The sequence below is a fragment of the Somniosus microcephalus genome, chromosome 22 (assembly GCF_052327205.1).
Source record: "Somniosus microcephalus isolate GS21.2 chromosome 22, FLI_Smic_1.0, whole genome shotgun sequence".
Taxonomy (NCBI): domain Eukaryota; kingdom Metazoa; phylum Chordata; class Chondrichthyes; order Squaliformes; family Somniosidae; genus Somniosus; species Somniosus microcephalus.
The window spans coordinates 51200845-51220388 of NC_141008.1; the positions used below are offsets into that span (position 1 = coordinate 51200845).

A 19544-nucleotide genomic window follows, 5' to 3' on the forward strand; every position below is an offset into this window, starting at 1 on the left:
TAGGTAACGAAAGGACCCTTAATCTGAGTACCAGCACCCAGGGAACCATGGATTCAGGCAGAACAATTGGCACACGTTATGTGATCCAAGGTAGAAAGTGCAGAAGTGTGGACACTGGAAGTACAGTACACAGAGCCACATAAGGAGTTATTAGGGCAGGCGACGGTCAAAGAGATGGGTTTTAAGGAGGAGAGAGAGGTGGAGAGGTTTAGGGAGGATATTCCAGAACTTATGGCCCAGGCAGCTCAAGGTACAGCCACCAATGGTGGAGCGTGTGAAATCAGGGAAGCTCAAGAGGCCAGAATTAGAGGAGTGCAGATATCTCGGAGTGTTGTAGGGCTGGAGGAGATTACAGAGGTAGGAAGCGGCGAGCCCATGGAGGGATTTGAAAACAAGGTTGAGAATTTTTAAATCAAGATGTTGCTTAACCAGGAACCAATGTAGGTCAGCGAGCACAGGGGTGATGGGTGAACGGGACTCGGTGCGAGTTAGGACACGGGGCAGCCGAGTTTTGGATGACCACGTTTCGCTCACAGCCACCATGTTTTACAGGAGACACTGAGCACAGGGAGGAACACAAACCAGAAGAAGTGTCATGCCCAGGCCACAAGGTGGCCGGATTGGAGTATCATTGACGGGTGTCCTGGGGCAAGTTAACCACTCGCGTTCTTCGTGCATAGCCCAAGGGTGATAGATAAGACTGGGCCGAACAAAGAGGATCTCTGACCCTCCAAAAGAATGTACAAATGTGGCTACATATATACAAGTACAACAACAACAACTTGTATTTATATAGCACCTTTAACATAGTAAAACGTCCCAAGGTGCTTCACTGGAGCGTTATAAGACAAAAAAATTTGACACTGAGCCACATAAGGAGAAATTAGGGCAGGTGACCAAAAGATGGTCAAAGAGAGGTTTTAAGGAGCGTCTTAAAGGAGGAAAGAGAGGTAGAGAAGTGGAGAGGTTTAGGCAGGGAATTCCAGAGCTTAGGGCCTAGGCAACAGAAGGCACGGCCACCAATGGTTGAGTGATTATAATCAGGGATGCTCAAGAGGGCAGACAAGCACATATACAAAATGTCCGAATGGTTCCTTATCGCCTTCTATATAACTGACTAAATGAGCAAGTAACCTTTCAGATCTTATAGCCAAGGTCAAGATTCGCTCTCCCGCGCCCCCCCCCCCCCCCCGCAAACTGTCCTGTAAGTCCCAGCTTGTGTCACAGGGATCTGTCCTGGGCCCCCAGCTGTTCACAATTTACATTAATGACCTGGATCAGGGTGTCGGATGCAGCATTTCCAAATTTGCAGACGACACTAAACTAGGAGGTGGGGTGGGCTCAGAGGAAGAGACCAGGAAGCTCCAGAGCGATTTGGACAGACTGGGCGATTGGGCGGATAAATGGCAGATGCACTATAATGTGGACAAGTGCGAAGTTATCCACCTTGGGTGCAGGAACGGGAGGGCAAATTATTATTTAAATGGCAATAGATTGGGAGAGGGGGAAGTACAGAGAGACCTGGGTGTTCTTGTACACCAGTCACTGAAGGCGAGCATGCAGGTGCAACAGGCGGTCAAGAAGGCAAACGGTATGCTGGCCTTCATAGCAAAAGGGTTAGAATACAGGAACAGGGATACCTTGCTGCAGCTGTACAGGGCACTGGTGAGACCACACCTCGAGTACTGTGTACAGTTTTGGTCGCCTCATCTGAGGAAGGATGTTCTTGCCATGGAGGGGGTGCAGCGGCGATTCACCAGGCTGATACCAGGAATGGCGGGAATGACCTATGAGGAGAGACTATGTAGTTTAGGGATGTACACACTGGAGTTTAGAAGATTGAGAGGGGACCTCATAGAAGTGTATAAAATTCTGACAGGTCTAGACAGACTGGATGCAGAAGGAATGTTTCCCTTGGCGGGTGAGAACAGAACTAGAGGACATAATTTAAGGATAAGGGCTAAACCATTTAGGACAGAGATGAGGGGGAATTTCTTCACTCAGAGAGTGGTGAACCTGTGGAACTCATTGCCACAGAGGGCAGTGTACGCCAGCTCATTAAATATATTTAAGAGGGAATTAGATATATTTCTACGGGCAAAAGGGGTTAAGGGTTACGGAGAGAAGGCGGGGACGGGATACTGAATTAAAGGATCAGCCATGATCTCATTAAATGGCGGAGCAGGCACGAAGGGCCGAATGGCCTACTCCTGCTCCTATCTTCTATGTATCTATGTATCTATGTATTTGGACTCTTGCTCTCTGACAATCTGCTTTCCATACCAAAATCTGCTATGTTTCTTCAATTTTTTATTTTCCTAACCAAGATCATTTTAAATTTTTGTTCACAAGTATTTCAGGGCAGATGTCATGTTTTGGCTAAGTATTCAAGGTTGCTTACTCTTCATATTAAATCCCTAGCTTCTTGGTAGAAATTACATTTGAGATGCTGTATAATTTTTGTCCTTTTGCTTAACAAGGCTAAAGCTGTTGTGGTCAAAGCATGCAATAAAAAAAAATGTTTAGTCTGTTTTGCAACAAAGCCTATTGAGCGGTGACAGATAAAGCTGGATGGCAGGTTTCTGTTTACCGTCCCTCACACAGTGGCCCTAATGTTGGGAGGGGATGCAGGTAGGAGGTGTTTCCTCATATATACACATATCAGGAAAGGATGAACAGGCTGGGTCTCTTCTCATGAAAAAGGCTGAGGGGTGACCTAATAAAGGTCTATAAAATTCTGAAAGGATTTGATAGTGTGGATACAGAGAGAATGTTTCCACTTGTGGGGAAGAGCAAAACTAGAGGCCATTACTATAAGATAAGCACCAAGATATCCAATAGGAAATTCAGAAGAAACTTCTTTACCCAAAGAACGTGGAACTCGCTACCACAGGGAGTGGTTGAAGCGAATAGTATAGATGCATTTAAGGGGAGGCTGGACAAACATATGAGGGAGAAGGGAATAGAGGGTTACGCTGATAGATTTAGATGAGGAAAGATGGGAGGAGGCTCGAGTGGAGCATAAACACCGGCTTGGACTGGTTGGGTCGAATGGCCTGTTTCTGTGCCGTATATCCGATGTAATCCTATGTAAAAGAAGAGAGTTTTGGACAAAATTTGCCCTGAGGCCTGCTACAGCAAAGTTTTAAGGGGTTAGTTAAGAAGTGCAGTACTGAAGTGGAGTCCTGTATTGTCAGCGGTGCTGTCCTCCGGATGAGTTGTTGAACTGGGTCCCATAGTTCCAGTAGTTCAGATGAACATTAAAAATTCCTTGCCACTATATTTTTTTAATTTCTTAATTCACAGGATGTGGGCATCGCTGGCAGGGCCAGCATTTATTGCCCATCCCTAATTGCCCTGGAGAAAGTGGCGGTGAGCTGCCTTCTTGAGCCGCTGCAGTCCGTGTGGTGAAGGTACTCCCACAGTGTTGTTAGGTAGGGACTTCCAGGATTTTGACTCAGCAATGATGAAGGAATGGCCAATAATATTTCCAAGTCAGGATGGTGTGTGACTTGGAGGGGAACTTGGAGGTGATGGTGTTCCCATGCACCTGCTGCCTTTGTCCTTCTCGGCGGTAGAGGTTGCGGGTTTGGGAGGTGCTGTCGAAGAAGCCTTGGTGAGTTGTAGATGGTACACAATGCAAGAAAAGAGAGGGTGTCCTGGACAATTCCTATCCCTCAACCTACACTGCCAATAAACAGATTGACCTATTGATCATCTCATGGCTGTTTCTTGGGATGTTGCCGGTGCAATTGCCAACATAACAATCGCTGCACTCTTTAAAAAGTAATTCATTGTTGGAAGCACTTTGAGGCGTTTCTACATGATAAAGTCCTCTATAAATGGAAGTTTTATTATTAAATGATCAATGATGCGTGGAGAGGAATAACTTCAGGAGGGAGGGAAGAAACAAAAAAAATGCTAATTGTGCAGGTTTGACCCCTGCGTTCAGAATATTATATTTCAATTCATTTTATTTGCAGCACACCTGAACAGGAGCAAATGACCGTGATGTGGTTAAGCTGGATGATCAGAGAGGAGGCATATTTTGAGAGGTGAGATTCAATGCAGCATTCCTGCATTTTACCCATAAAGTAAGGTCTCGGGTTAGAATTTTCAGTTGGTGTGAAGTTAACTAGAAGCAGCTGATCCAAGTTGGACCAGATGGCTTCATCTTCCAAAAAGGTGCCGTATCAGCCCAATCCAATCCAGGTGAGAGCATTTAGTTAGAGCAGTGGCTTCTCCCTGTGTCTCGGCCATTATTCCTCCCTCGAACTATGTTACCAAAATAAAGGTGAAGTGTTATTCGATCTCATTACTATGTGTGGGACCTTGCTGTACACAAAATGGCTGCCACAATTGTCTACATAACCAGTCAGTGCATTGCAAAGTAATTCAATGTACATTAAGTGCTTTGAGATGTGTCTAAGCAATGTGATAGGCGCTAAAGCAAGTTTTTCTTTCATCAGTGCGAGCAGATCCCCTGTGGCTTTGCTTACAGTAAGTCAGATGATACGCAGTTCTATAACAAGAGCGTTATACCAGGTCACGCATACTGGGCCATAATTTGCCAGAGGTGGGCAGCTTACTTTGTCTCAGATCTCGGCTTTCACGATGAAAGAATATTTTATATTCATTGGATGTAGGCTAGGTCAGCATTTATTGCCCATCCCTAATTGCCCTTGAGAAAGGTGGTGGTGAGCCGCTAGACATTTCGGCAGGCAGTTAAGAGTCAATGACATTGCTGTGGGTCTGGAGTCACATATAGGCCAGACCGGGTAAGGACGGCAGATTTCCTTCCCTAGAGAACATTAGTGAACCAGATGGGTTTTTACAACAATCATTACTGATGCTAGCTTTTTATTCCAGATTATTATTTAATTGAATTTAAATTCCCCGGCTGCCGTGGTGGGATTTGAACTCGTGTCTCCGGATCATTAGTCCAAGCCTCTGGATTACTAGTCCAGTAACAGAACCACTATGGTACAATACCCCTATAATGACTTACCCACAACACTTGGATGGAGTGAAGTAACACTGTTTTCTTGTGTATGTTCCAGTACCACAGGGGTCTCTGCTTCATTTGGTGAGATGCTGCTACTGGTTGCAATGTATTTCCATAGCAACCAACTCAATGCCATCATCGACTTGGTCTGTTCCACTCTGGGGATGAAGGTAAGTCTGACTCCGTCTCTTTTTTTAGTTGTGGTTTACAGGTGTTGAGAAAATGAAAGCAGTTGCCATTTAGCCAAAGGCTTCTCCTTCTAAACATTTTTTGGGGGATATTCACCACATGCACATGCACACATTCTTTTTTTCCATTCTGTTCACCCAGGGCTGTTCATCACTTGTAAGTGACATGATCCCACGCTGCAGCTAATGCTGTCTTAGTCACCAGGGTGCGTACAAGAGCTAACAGGAGCCCAATGATCCCTCCCTCTGGGGATTTACTTGGCTTCTGCTGTAGCATTGAAGCAGATGTGGGAAGTTGTTCGCAGTGCTGTAGCTTGTTTAACCTTCCAGCTGTTCATGACTAATATTGAAACCCTAATATATTACCAGTAAATTACAAAAAAGAAAAACATTGTGACGTTTTTCTACAAAATAGAAACTGAATTTGGCAGGAAGGGAACAGAAATGATCTGACCGTGCAGGATGTTGATGTGCTGACACAATGCCCTCGAGTGGTAACATTCAAGTTTGCTTGAGAGTTTCCTTATAGCAAGTTCTCAGTTTCTCCTTTCCCATCGGGAAGACAAACTGAGCAGAGAGTGTAGGTGCGTTCTCTGCTCCTCCCCCCAAACAATAGAGGGGAATATTGAAGGATGAATTGGGTCATCTGAGCCCACTGTTCTGAGGGCGTGATTAGAGTAGTCACTCAGAAGCAGAGATACTCGCCCCTCAACCGAGGCTTGAAGCATGGTGTGACAGGAAGAAAGTCAATAAATACACAGTGTGATTGGAGGAAGAATGTTACATTTAAACAACAACAACAACTTGCATTTATATTGCACCTTCAATCTAGACAAATGCCCCAAAGTGCTTTACAGAAACATTATCAAAACAAAAAAGGAGATATTAGGTGGGGGTGAGCAAATGCTTGGTCAAAGGTGGGTTTTAAAGAGGCTCTTAAAGGAGGACAAGGAATTGGAGGGGTTTAGGGATGGAATTCCAAGCATGAGACCTGGTTGGCTGAAGACACGGCTGCCAACCGTGGGGTAAAGGGAAGGGGCATGCACAACAGACCAGTGTCAGACTAATGGAGAGTTCGGGCAGGGAGTATTGGAGGGCTGGAGAAGATAACCAAGATGGGGAGGTGTAAGGCCATGAGGGGATTTGAACAGAAGCATGAGAATTTTGAACTTGAGGTGTTGGGGGGCCAGGAGCCAATGTAGGTCAACAAGGACAGGGGTGATGGGTTAGCAGTACTTAGTGTGGGATACGAGGCAGGCCACAGGGTTTTAGATGAGCTCAAGTTTATGAAGGTTGGAAGGCCAGGAGAGCATTGGAATAGTCTAATCTGATGGGGACTGGCATGGATGTGGGTTTCATTGGCAGATGGGCTCTGGTAGGGGCGGAGGTGGCCAATATTTCAACTCGTGCTCTGGACAGGGAACCTCCCTCACCAATAGCGCATATTGGAAATTCCAGCAATGTGAAGTCAGAAAATGACCCCTTAAATGTTAACTTTGTAAATGGGTGTTGCTCTGAGATGAAGCTTTACCTGTAGGGGACTGTATTGAGGCCATGCTGCTGTTCCCTGTTGAAAGAAACTGAAACTAACAGCTTTATAATTTCTGGCTTAGATTGCAATTAAATCAAGCTCACTGAACAGGATGAAAACCATCTTCACACAGGAGATATTCACAGAACAGGTGAGTCCCCATCTTGCTCACACCTTTACCTTTGCATTTGTATATAGGGGAACACTATCAGTGCCTGTAAAGTTTTCAATTCTTGTCCAATTTGAATCACAAATCTCTGTGTACTTGACTTGAGACTTTCATCCTCTGGCCCTCTGCACTTGCCCTTGTCTTTCAGCTAAAGTAGAAAGAACTTGCATTTACACAGGCCTCATCACATCTTGCAGAAACATCCCAAAGTGCATCACATACAATGAGTTATTTTGAAGTGCAGTTGTTGCTATGTATGCAAATGTGGCAACCATTTTATGCACAGCAAGGACCCCCATACAGGAATGAGATGAATGGCCAGTTAATCTAATTTTGACATTGTTATTTGGGGGAGCAATGTTTGCCAGGAAACCTAAATGTGCTTGGAATAGTGCCATGGGATCCTTAATGTTCAGTTGAACCTTCAGAGCAGGTGGATAGGACCTCAGTTTAACGTTTTAAGACTCCATGGTAGAGCGTTACCCACCGCACTCCACCTAGTTGTCACATACACATACTGTTGTCTAACTCCTATGATCGACTGAGGGAAAATCTCCTGCTCTATGGCACTAAGCCATACAGATCAGGTAGGTACCAGGTTCTTTTTTTTTTATTCGTTTATGGGATCAGGGCGTCGCTGGCAATGTCAGCATTTATTGACCATCCCTAGTTGCCCTTGAGAAGGTGGTGGTGAGCCGCCTTCTTGAACTGCTGCAGTCCGTGTGGTGATGGCACTCCCACAGTGCTGTTAGGTAGGGAGTTCCAGGATTTTGATCCAGCGACAATGAAGGATCGGCAATATGCTTCTAAGTCAGGATGGTGTGTGACTTGGAGGAGAACTTGGAGGTGGTGGTGTTCCCATGCGCCTGCTGTCCTTGTCCTTCTAGGTGGAAGAGGTCGCGGGCTTGGGAGATGCTGCCGAAGAAGCCTTGGCGAGTTGCTGCAGTGCATCTTGTAGATGGTACACACTGCAGCCAAGGTATGCCGGTGGTGGAGGGAGTGAATGTTTTAGGTGGTGGATGGGGTGCCAATCAAGCGGGCTGCTTTGTCCTGGATGGTGTCGAGCTTCTTGAATGTTGTTGGAGCTGCACTCATCCAGGCAAGTGGAGAGTATTCCATCACACTCCTTACTTGTGCCTTGTAGATGGTGGAAAGGAGAGTCAGAAGGTTAGACACTCACTGCAGAATACCTAGCCTCTGACCTGCTCTTGTTGCCACAGTATGTGTGTGGCTGGTCCAGTTAAATTTCTAGCTAATGGTGACCCCCAGGATGTTGATAGTGGGGGATTCGGCGATGGTAATGCCATTGAATGTCATGGGGAGATGGTTAGACTCTCGCTTGTTGGGGATAGTCATTGCTGTTAGATCCGGGTATCTTAATGTTGTGTCCTTCAGTAATCAGACAAAAGACTGCAGGGAACGATCAACAGGTGTTTACTGAATGAGGGTTCAAACTGCAACTGACTGTACAGATCACTACTCAGGTTTATATACAGGTGTGGTCACTGCTGGTACTACAGGATACAGGAGCTGTAAAAAGTAGTTCTCCCCCTTAAAGGTACATACATTACAATTCCTCCCCTTTTAGATTAACAGTACCATAACACTCATTTAACAATTAAATATCAAACTAATTACAATTAACACTTTTAACATGCAACATGAAAATAGTCTATTTATAAATTCAGTCTTTGGGGAGGCTTCCTGATTCTGGATAACGCCTTTCCCGAGTGTCTCGCTCTTGGTGCGGAGGCGATTCTAACACCCTGTCGTCAGTTGATTCATCAGCTTCCAATGCTATTGTTTCTGAGGTAGATGCGACCTGTACGTCGGGTTCCTCACCAGGTACGTATGGCCGAGACATGGGGTTGACTCGTTCCTGTGACTCTAGGATCTGGTCAGCATGGCGTCTCTCAATGTTCTCCCCAACATCCACTGTGTACATTAGTGGCCCCTGCCGTGTGCATATCGTTCCTGGTTGCCATTTCTCTGTTCGGTAGTCGCGGGCCAAGACTGGTTGCCCTACATTGAAGCTCCTTGTCGGCTTCTCATTGATGTGCTGGAATTGCTTATTCTCAACATCTCTTCGTACATTTGGTCTGAGCAAATCCAGACGAGATCTCAACCTTCGGTTAAAGAACATCATGGCCGGGGCCTGGTTGGGGACTGCATGTGTCGCGTTTCTGTAGGCTAACAGGAAATTGTCCACCTTATGCTGCAGTGGAATGTCATCATCGCACATGGCCTTTACTGCTTTTTTTAAAGGTTTGTACGAACCTCTCAGCCAATCCATTTGTGGCTGGATGATACGGGGCGGATGTGTAATGCCTTACCTCATTCCTTTTCATAAATCTTCGAAACTCTTCAGACACAAACTGTGGTCCGTTATCAGAGCAAATCTGCTCTGGCAAGCCGTTCCTGGCAAAAATGGTCCGTAGGAGTGCAATAGTTTTCTCCGTGGTGGTGGAGGACCTTTTGATCACCTCAGGCCATTTCGAGTGCGCATCCACGGCTATTAAAAACATTGAGTCCATGAATGGACCAGCAAAATCAATATGCACCCGTTGCCATGGAGAGGAGGGCCACTCCCGTGGGTGTAGAGGGGCATGTGGTGGTGCATTTTGGACCTTCTGGCATCCTGAGCAGCTCTTTGTCAGGTCCTCAATTTGCTGATCGATCCCCGGCCACCACACATAAGCCCTAGCAAGGCTTTTCATTTTCACCCCTCCCAGATGACCTTCATGAAGCTCATTGAGCACTCTCTCCCTTAACTTGGGTGGAATTACCACTCCGGATCCACACATCAAGGTCCCCTGGCATACTGACAGCTGTTCGCTTCTGGATGAGCATGCTGGCAACAGTGAGTTGCCATGTGCTGACCATCCCTTCACCGTCAAATCATATACCCGAGACAGTGTCGGGTCATTTCGGGTCTCCTTCTCTATACCAGCATTAGTTACTGGCAAGCATTCAATTATAGTCGAATGAAATATTTTGACAGGATCCACTGCTGGTGCTTCCTCCGCAGTAGGCAGTGGCAGGCGTGATAGCCCATCAGCGTTTCCATGCTGTTTCGTGCCCTTATACTCGATATCATATTGGTGCGCCCCTAGAAAAAGGGACCATCTTTGTAGCCGTTGCGCAGTCATCACCGGAACGCCCTTCTTTGGATTAAAGATGGAGACAAGTGGTTGGTGGTCAGTCAGCAAGGTGAACTTCTGCCCGTGCAGATAGTGATTGAACTTTTTCACTCCCCACACTAGGCTGAGGGCCTCCCTGTCAATCTGGGCGTAGTTACACTCAGCTGAGGTTAGTGACCGAGACGCAAAAGCTACTGGCCTCTCCAAGCCGTCCGGGAATTTGTGCGACAGCACCGCTCCAATGCCATAGGGTGATGCATCACACGCCAACCGAATTGGTAGTGCTGGGTTGAAATGAGCCAACACCTCTTTTGATGTGATCAATGCTTTGCTCTTCTGGAAAGCTCGTTTACATTCGTCACTCCACTTCCATGGTACCCCCGTTTGCAGTAGGGTGTTCAGTGGGTGTAGTACGGTAGACAAGTTCGGCAAGAACTTATGGTAGTAGTTCATCAGCCCGAGGAACGACCTCAGTTGTGACACATTTTCTGGTGCTGAAGCCTTGACTACTGCCTCAATCTTTTATGGGGACTTATGTAACCCCTCTTTATCAATAACGTGGCCACAATACGAGATCTGCTTCTGGAAAAACTCGCATTTGTGGCAATTAGCTCGGAGCCCATATTCCTTCAATCTAGTGAGCACCAGCTCCAGGTTGGCGAGATGATCACTGTCATTTTCGCCCGTGACCAGGATGTCGTCCAAATAACACTGGGGCCTAGCAATTCAGTATAGCCACGTTTGGGGCGCTATAGCCGGGCGGCCGCTAAAGTTTGCGCCCGGCGCAACGTCGCACCACCTTCGCCGATATTCAGTGGCATCGCCCCAAGAGGTTGCTGCTGCGCTAAAACAGGCGATGCACGACTATCATTAGGCGCTAAGCCGGCGGCCCGGGGCGATACCCCCGAGGGCGGGCACAGCACAGGTGCGGCGAGTTGCTGATTGACGGCAGACACTCTGGCGCCGGTGAGCTCTTAAAGGGGGAGGGTGGATTTGTTTGCCTGCCACGCCCTGCAGCCCTGAAGCAAGGCCTGACCACTGCTGCTTGATCTGTACAACGCCCAGGACTATGGAGAAGGCCAACGTTTGCACCCATTGCAGCCCCCATTATATGTTTCCAATCAATGCTATGGCTCTGAAGTTAAAGACAAGTGCAAAGCTGTGGCCTGAAGCCACAACTACCTGTGCAAGTGTTGAGCCAAACCAGAAAGCTCTCTACCTTTGTCTCTCTGCAAAGATCCGTCTCTCACAAAGAAGGAGTGTTGCAAAATGGCTGCCATTTCTACTGCAGGAGGAGTGCCCTTTAATTTGCGCCCCCCTCGCCCCGTAGCAACTGGGAACCGTTCCCCTCTACCAGTCGCTAGGGGCGCCAGGCGCACAATAGGCCGGCGCCACTGAATTTCCGGTTTGGGGCGCACAAAGGGCGTTGCACGATGAAATGACGTCAGGATCTGCGCGCGCAGCTGAGCGCGCGCAAAGGCTTTGCGCCGCCGCTAAATCTTTACTGAAGTTGGGGAGAGGCGCAGATCGCGCTGCGCCCGGCCGCTAGCCGCCTAGCACCCCACATCTCCTCCTCCTAAGGCGCTAGCGGCTGGCGCAAACAACTGAATTTCTAGGCCTGGGTCCCTAGAATCCCTTGCAGGACTTGTTCCATTGCCCTTTGCCAAATAGCCGGAGCTGATGCTACCCCGAACACCAGCCAGTTGTATTGGTAGAGACCTTTGAGTGTTGATCGTGAGGTACTGTTTCGAGGCTTCTTCTACCTCCATTTGCAGGTACGCCTGGGCCAGATCAATCTTAGTGAAGCGTTTCCCTCCAGATAGCGAGGCGAAAATATCTTCAATCCGCGGAAGCGGATATTGTACAGTGTGAAGGACTGGGTTCATTGTCACCTTAAAGTCCCCACAGATGCGAACCTTCTTTGGTTCCCCAGGCGTATTACTCAACGACCTCTTCATTACAGGAACGATGGGTGTAGCCCACTCGCTCCAGTCCACTTTGGACAGTACTCCTGAACGTTCCAAACCTTCCAGCTCTGCTTCGACGGCTGGGCGGATCACATAAGGTACCGGTCTGGCCTTAAAAAAAAAAAAAAAAAAAAAAAAAAAAAAAACTTTGGGCTTGCATTTTCCTCTATTTTGATCATCGCTGTTATGCCTTTTAGTGTTCTGAGTCCCTGCTGGAACACTTCTTGTGCATCAGTTAGCATTTTTGACAGTCGTCCAGGTGTGACGTCGTCATCCTTTTTGGCATCTACAGTCAGTGCTTGTATGGAATGCCAATCTAGCTGTATCTTCCGGATCCATTCACGTCCTAGTAGTGGTGGTCCTCCATCTGGCAATACATATAGGTCCATTTTTGGTGTTTCCTTGCCATTATATATAACGTTCACCCTTATTTTTCCTTTGGGGTAGACTTTTTGCCCCGTGTACGTCTTCAAGACAATCTTTGTATCGCTCAAGGGTATATGTGAGAATAGCCGCTTGTAGTCCTTTCGGTTTATGACTGTTAGGGCTGATCCTGTGTCCAATTCCATTTTCACTTGGACTCCTGCTATCTTGAGCGTGACCCAGATAGTTTGGTGATCCTCCATTTTGATCACATTATGTAGTTTCAGGCAACCCAGCTCCTTGCTTCCGGAGTCTATCACTTTTCTGTTCGTCTGAACTACTCTCCGTCACCTTATGTACCTTCTTGTACTTCTCCTGTGGAGATTTCTTGCTGCTGGTTTTCTTTCCTGACCTGCAGACTCTTGCTATGTGTCCTACTTTTCCACACTGTCTGCACACTTTGTCCTTGAACCAGCAATCATTATGGTCGTGTGTTGTTCTGCCGCAGCGATAGCACTTCACTGTTCCATATGACATTTCATTTGTGCCATATTCTTGCGGTCTCCATTGTATCTCTGCAGCGCCCCGTGCGGCTGCTTCGTGTGATACTGCAATGCTGAAAGCCTTGTCCAGCGTAAGATCCTTTTCTGATAGAAGCCGTTTCTGGGTTCCTTCACTTTGAAGCCCACACACAAACTTGTCCCTTAAAGTATCTGCTAGTCCAGTTCCAAACTGGCAGTGTTTCGATAGCTTGCGCAGTTCCGTTAAGTACTCAGCATTACTTTCATCTTTATGCTGGTTCCTTTTGTGAAACTTAAATCTTTCTGCTATCAGCAGCGGTGTGGGGTTTAAGTGGTCCTGTAGGATTGACACTATGTTTTCAAAATCCTTTTCTACTGGCTTCTCTGGGGTTACTAGGTTTCGTAGTAAGCCATAGTTTTTGCACCCATTGAATTCAACAATACCAGCGCTTTCTTGTCATCTGGCACTTCATTCGCCTTGCAGTATACTTCTATGCGTTCGACATATGTCGTGCAATCTTCGACTTCATTGTCGAACGCTGTGATACTGCCACTCTTCGGCATTTTTGGGTGTGGTTAGACTGGCTTAAAATGGCGTCTCCCGCGCTTTCCTTTCTTCCCCGCTGCGGCTTAAAATGGCGTCTCCCGCGCTTTCCTTTCTTCCCCGCTGCGGCTTAAAATGGCGTCTCCCGCGCTGCTGCCAACGCCGCTCTCGGCGGTCCTCGTGGCAATGGCAGCGCCTCGCGTTTTCCTGCGCGCCTCTCTCTCCCGTTGACGCTGCTCGGCCCTTGAACACCGGCTGCGCTCTGCTCTCTCTCTCGCCTCTCTCCCCCGTTGACGCTACTCGGCCCTTGAACACCGGCTGTGCTCTGCCCTCTCTCCCCCGTCGAAGCTGCTCGGCCTTTTTCTGTGCCGCTCGGTCGGCTCTAGCCACCGCTGTCCGGGAAGGGTCTGCGCAGTACCTGTTGCCAGCCCGTTTCGCTGGACCACCATGACTGGAAAGCCAAGCCTGGCTCTCGACAGCCTCCCCTGCGATGCCCGTGCTTCTGGACTCGACCTCCTCCCACTGTTCTCCAGGAGCGAATCCCTGGGAGGTGATGCAGAGTTGCAGGTAGGTTCGAATCTTTGTCGTCGCCAATGTTAGATCCGGGTATCTTAATGTTGTGTCCTTCAATAATCAGACAAAAGACTGCAGGGAACGATCAACAGGTGTTTACTGAATGAGGGTTCAAACTGCAACTGACTGTACAGATCACTACTCAGGTTTATATACAGGTGTGGTCACTGCCGGTACTACAGGATACAGGTGCTGTAAAAAGTAGTTCTCCCCCTTAAAGGTACATACATTACAATTGCCTGGCACTTCTGTGGTGCGAATGTTACCTGCCACTTATCAGCCCAAGCCTGAACGTCGTTCAGGTCTTGTTGCATGCGGGCATGGACTGCTTCATTATCTGTGGAGTTGCGAATGGCGCTGAACACTGCAGTCATCAGCGAACATCCCCATTTCTGACCTTATGTTGGAGGGAAGGTCATTGATGAAGCAGCTGAAGATGGTTGGGCCTAGGACACTGCCCTGAGGAACTCCTGCAGTGATGATTGACCTTCAACCACCACAAGCATCTTCCTTTGTGCTAGGTATGACTTCAGCCGGTGGCGCGTTTTCCCCCTGATTCCCATTGACTTCCGTTTTACTAGGGCTCCTTGATGCCAGACTCGGTCAAATGCTGCCTTGATGTCAGGGGCAGTCACTCTCACCTCACCTCTGGAATTCAGCTCCTTTGTCCATGTTTGGACCAAGGCTGTAATGAGGTCGGGAGCCGAGTGGTCTTGGCGGAACCCAAACTGGGCATCAGTGAGCAGGTTATTGGTGAGTAAGTGCCGCTTGATAGCTCTATCAATGACACCTTCCATCACTTTGCTGATGATTGAGAGTAGACTGATGGGCCGGTAATTGGCCGGGTTGGAATTGTCCTGCTTTTTGTGGACAGGACATACCTGGGCAGTTTTCCACATTGTTGGATAAATGCCAGTGTTGTTGCTGTACTGGAACAGCTTGGCTCGAGGCACGGCTAGTTCTGGAGCACAAGTCTTCAGCACGATAGCCGGGATGTTGTCGGGGCCCACAGCCTTTGCTGTAGCCAGTGCACTCAGCCGTTTCTTGATATTACGTGGAGTGAATCGAATAGGCTGAAGAATGGCTTCTGTGATGGTGGGGACCTCAGGAGTAGGCTGATATGGATCATCCACTCGGCAGTTCTGGCTGAAGATGGTTGCAAACGCATCAGCCTTGTCTTTTGCACTCACGTGCTGGGCTCTGTGGTAAACCACTTTTATCGTTCACTACCGTTACACTATGGTTATCACTGTTTATATCGTTACACTATGGTTATCACTGTTTACACTGTTGTATCACTACACAAGGTCACCTCTTGCCACGCTGTTATACCTGGGCTGACCACAGCTGACTCCGCCCATGGCTCCGCCTGCTTGCCCAGGTATAAAGGTGGTCGACTGGCTAGTATTCCTCCTTGTTGGATCCGATCACCCACGAGGGTGGGCTCTGTTATTTAGCCAATAAAAACCTATAGTTACTAACTTAACTCGTCGCTTTTCATGAACTGAATTGATAGGTATATCAATTTTATTGGCTAAATTTTGAAATGTCTACAACGGAGCAGCCAAACGACCAGTCAGACGTACAGCCTCAGCCAAACGGCCATCTACAACAGCCCCAGCAGCCGGCCTGGCTACGAGCCCTCCGGCCGCCGTACCTGGATCTAAACCCACAGGCTGCGAATTCAGCCCTCGACTTCGAACACTGGCTGAGCTGCTTCGAAGCCTACCTGGGAGAATCCGGCGTGCCTCCGGCATCCAAACTAAGAGTTCTGACCGCTCAGGTGAGCCCTAAAGTATTTGCACTCATCCGGGACATTGCCACATACGAGGACGCCCTCAACCTGCTAAAAGAACAGTATCGGAGCCCTGTAAACTCAATGTACGCCAGGCATCTCCTAAGATCCCGCTCGCAACAGCCAGGAGAGTCGGTTGATGATTTCTTACGGGCGCTGCAAATACTCGGCAGGGACTGTGACTTTAAAGCCGTAACAGCTGCAGAACATACAGATGGAAACATCCGAGATGCCTTCGTGAAAGGCCTTCGGTCAGACTACTCACGGCAAAGACTGCTGGAATCAAAGGACCTCGACCTGAATACAGCTGCTATCCTCGCTCGCTCCTTGGAAGTGGCCCATCGGGACCTCGAGGCGTACTCCAGGTACTGTGCTGCGCGACCCTGGGACTCGGGCCCGACCCCGGCCGCAATACCCCTCGCACCGCCGCCTCTGGGACCTACCACAGCGTCGGTGTCCCGGAACCGATCGGGACCGCCACCCCCGGTACCGGCTGCGACATCGGAGCCCCGCGATCGGGCCGCCGGCTGCTTCTTCTGTGGCCAGGCGAAACACCCGAGGGCGCGCTGCCCTGCAAGAAATGCGACCTGCTCTGACTGCCACAAGAAAGGCCACTTCGCGAAGGCCTGCAGGGGGAAAGCCACAGACGCCAGCAGTGCCTCATGCGAGTTGTGGGGGCGGCCATCTTTCATCAAGGCCACAGATGCCAGTATCCCCTCGTGAGTCGTGGGGGTGGCCATCTTTGATCAAGGCCACCGACGCCGGCAGTGCCTCATGTGAGTTGTGGGGGCGGCCATCTTCTCCGCCATTTTATTCAACGTTGTGGGCGCCGCCATTTTGTTCACCACACTCGACCGCCACCTTGTCTCCAGAGCTGACCACCGCCTCACCCGCAGACTACAGCAGCTCGCTCAGCCATACACTAGCCTCCGTCACACTTGACCAAGCTCGCCCGCACCACCTGTCCAAGTCCATGATGGACATCAAAGTAAACGGCCACGCCACGACCTGCCTGTTCGACAGCGGAAGCACGGAGAGTTTCATCCATCCAGACACGGTGAGCCACTACTCCCTCACTGTCCGGCCAACGCGCAACCGGATCTCGATGGCGTCGAGGTCCCATTCTACAGACATCAGCGGCTACTGTGTTGTGACCCTGTCGGTTAGGGGCACGGAGTATAAAAATTTTAAACTTCTCGTCCTGCCCCAGCTCTGCGCTGCCGTCCTACTAGGGCTGGATTTCCAATCCCACCTTCAAAGTGTCACTTTGGCATACGGTGGACCCCTCCCCCCACTCACAGTCTACAACCAGCAGCTTTTAAACCGCCCACCGCGTACCACCTGCGGCCTATCCACCCTCAAGGTCCCGCCCCCCTCCCTGTTCACTAACCTCACCCGCGACTGTAAACCCGTCGCTACCAAGAGCAGGCGGTACAGCGCCGGGGACAGAGCTTTTATTAGCTCCGAGGTGCAGCGACTCCTGAAGGAGGGCATCATCGAGAGAAGCAACAGCCCCTGGCGTGCCCAGGTCGTAGTCGTTAAGACCGGCGATAAACACCGCCTGGTCATCGACTACAGCCAAACCATAAACCGGTACACCCAGCTGGACGCATACCCCCTTCCCCGCATATCTGATATGGTCAATCAGATTGCACAGTACCGGGTATTCTCTACCATCGACCTTAAGTCGGCCTATCACCAACTCCCTATCCGCCCTGAGGACCGCCAGTATACCGCCTTCGAGGCGAATGGCCGCCTCTACCACTTCCTTAGGGTTCCCTTCGGCGTCACCAACGGGGTTTCGGTCTTCCAAAGGGAGATGGACCGGATGGTTGACCAGAACGGGCTGCATGCCACGTTCCCTTATCTAGATAACGTCACCATCTGCGGCCGCGACCGGCAGGACCATGATGTTAATCTGGAGAGATTCCTCCGTACGGCCCAACGGCTGAACCTCACCTACAATAAGGAGAAATGTGTGTTTAACACCTCGCGCCTTGCCATCCTCGGCTGCGTAGTAGAGAATGGAGTCAGCGGCCCCGACCCCGAAAGAATGCGCCCCTTCATGGAGCTTCCCCTCCCCCACTGTCCAAAGGCGCTGAAGAGAACCCTGGGGCTCTTCGCCTACTATGCCCAATGGGTGCCCAATTATGCGGACAAAGCCAGACCCCTCATGAAGTCCACCTCCTTCCCCCTGACGGCAGAAGCATGCGCAGCCTTCTCCCTCATAAAGGGAGACATTGCACGGGTAAGCACGGTGGCATAGTGGTTAGCACTGTTGCCTCACAGCGCCAGAGACCCGGGTTCGAATCCGGCCTCGGGCGACTGTCTGTGTGGAGTTTGCACATTCTCCCCGTGTTTGCGTGGGTTTTCTCCGGGTGCTCCGGTTTCCTCCCACAGTCCAAAGATGTGCGGGTTAGGCTGATTGGCTATGATAAATTGACCCTTAGTGTTAGGGGGATTAAATAGGTGGGGTTACAGGGATAGGGTGGGATATGTGTTGGGGTTACGGGGATCGGGTGGGATATGCGTCGGTGCAGGCTCGATGGGCCGAAATGGCCTCTATCTGCACTGTGGGGTTTCTGTGATTCTGTGATTGCTAAGGCCACAATGCACGCGGTGGATGAGTCTATCCCTTTCCAAGTGGAGAGCGATGCATCCGACTTCGCCCTAGCTGCAACCCTTAACTAGGCGGGGAGACCTGTGGCCTTCTTCTCAAGGACCCTCCAGGGCCCTGAGATCCGACACTCTTCGGTCGAGAAGGAGGCCCAGGCGATCGTGGAGGCAGTACGACGCTGGAGGCATTACCTGGCAGGCAAACGATTTACCCTCCTCACCGACCAGCGCTCGGTCGCTTTTATGTTTAATAACAAGCTGAGGGGCAAAATCAAGAACGACAAGATCTTGAGGTGGAGAATCGAGCTCTCCACCTACGATTATGATATCTTGTACCGGCCTGGTAAACTGAACGAACCCCCAGATGCTCTATCACGGAGTACATGCGCCAACGCGCAAATTGATAGACTGCAGACCCTCCACAACGACCTCTGCCACCCCGGGGTCACCAGACTTTACCACTTCATTAAGGCCCGCAACCTGCCCTACTCCATCGAGGAGGTCAGGACCATGACCAGGAACTGCCAAACCTGTGCCGAATGCAAACCGCATTTCTTTAGGCCGGACAGAGCAAGCCTGATCAAGGCCACCCGCCCCTTCGAGCGCTTGAGCATCGATTTTAAGGGGCCCCTCCCGTCCTCTGACCGTAATGTGTACTTCCTCAACATTATTGATGAGTACTCCCGTTTCCCCTTTGCCTTCCCCTGCCCAGACATGACCAGTACCACGGTCATCAAATGCCTGAACGACCTCTTCGCCTTGTTCGGGTTCCCGAACTATATACATAGCGACCGGGGCTCATCCTTCATGAGCGAGGAACTTCGCCAGTTCCTACTAGCGAGAGGTATTGCTGCAAGCCGGACCACCAGCTACAACCCCCGAGGGAACGGCCAGGTGGAAAGAGAGAACGCGACTGTCTGGAAGGCCGTTCTCTTAGCCTTAAAGTCTAAGGGCCTCCCAACCTCTCGCTGGCAGGAAGTCCTCCCGGCAGCTCTGCATTCCATCCAGTCACTGCTTTGCACCGCCATTAACGCCACCCCCCACGAACGAATGTTTGTTTTCCCCAGGAAGTCGACTACGGGAACCTCGCTACCAACATGGCTGACTTCTCCGGGGCCCGTCTTGCTGCGAA

The 19544-nt window shown here is 49.7% G+C and overlaps 1 protein-coding gene across 1 annotated transcript in view; it reads left to right on the forward strand.

Annotated features, from left to right (window-relative positions):
* ints2 (integrator complex subunit 2) overlaps positions 1–19544 on the forward strand; it is a 63560-nt gene that overhangs the window by 16272 nt on the left and 27744 nt on the right. Inside the window, exons 10-12 of the mRNA XM_085964699.1 lie at positions 3984–4055; positions 5061–5175; positions 6807–6875. Of these exons, the coding sequence (XP_085820825.1) occupies positions 3984–4055; positions 5061–5175; positions 6807–6875 (256 nt within the window). The remainder of the gene's footprint in view (positions 1–3983; positions 4056–5060; positions 5176–6806; positions 6876–19544) is intronic.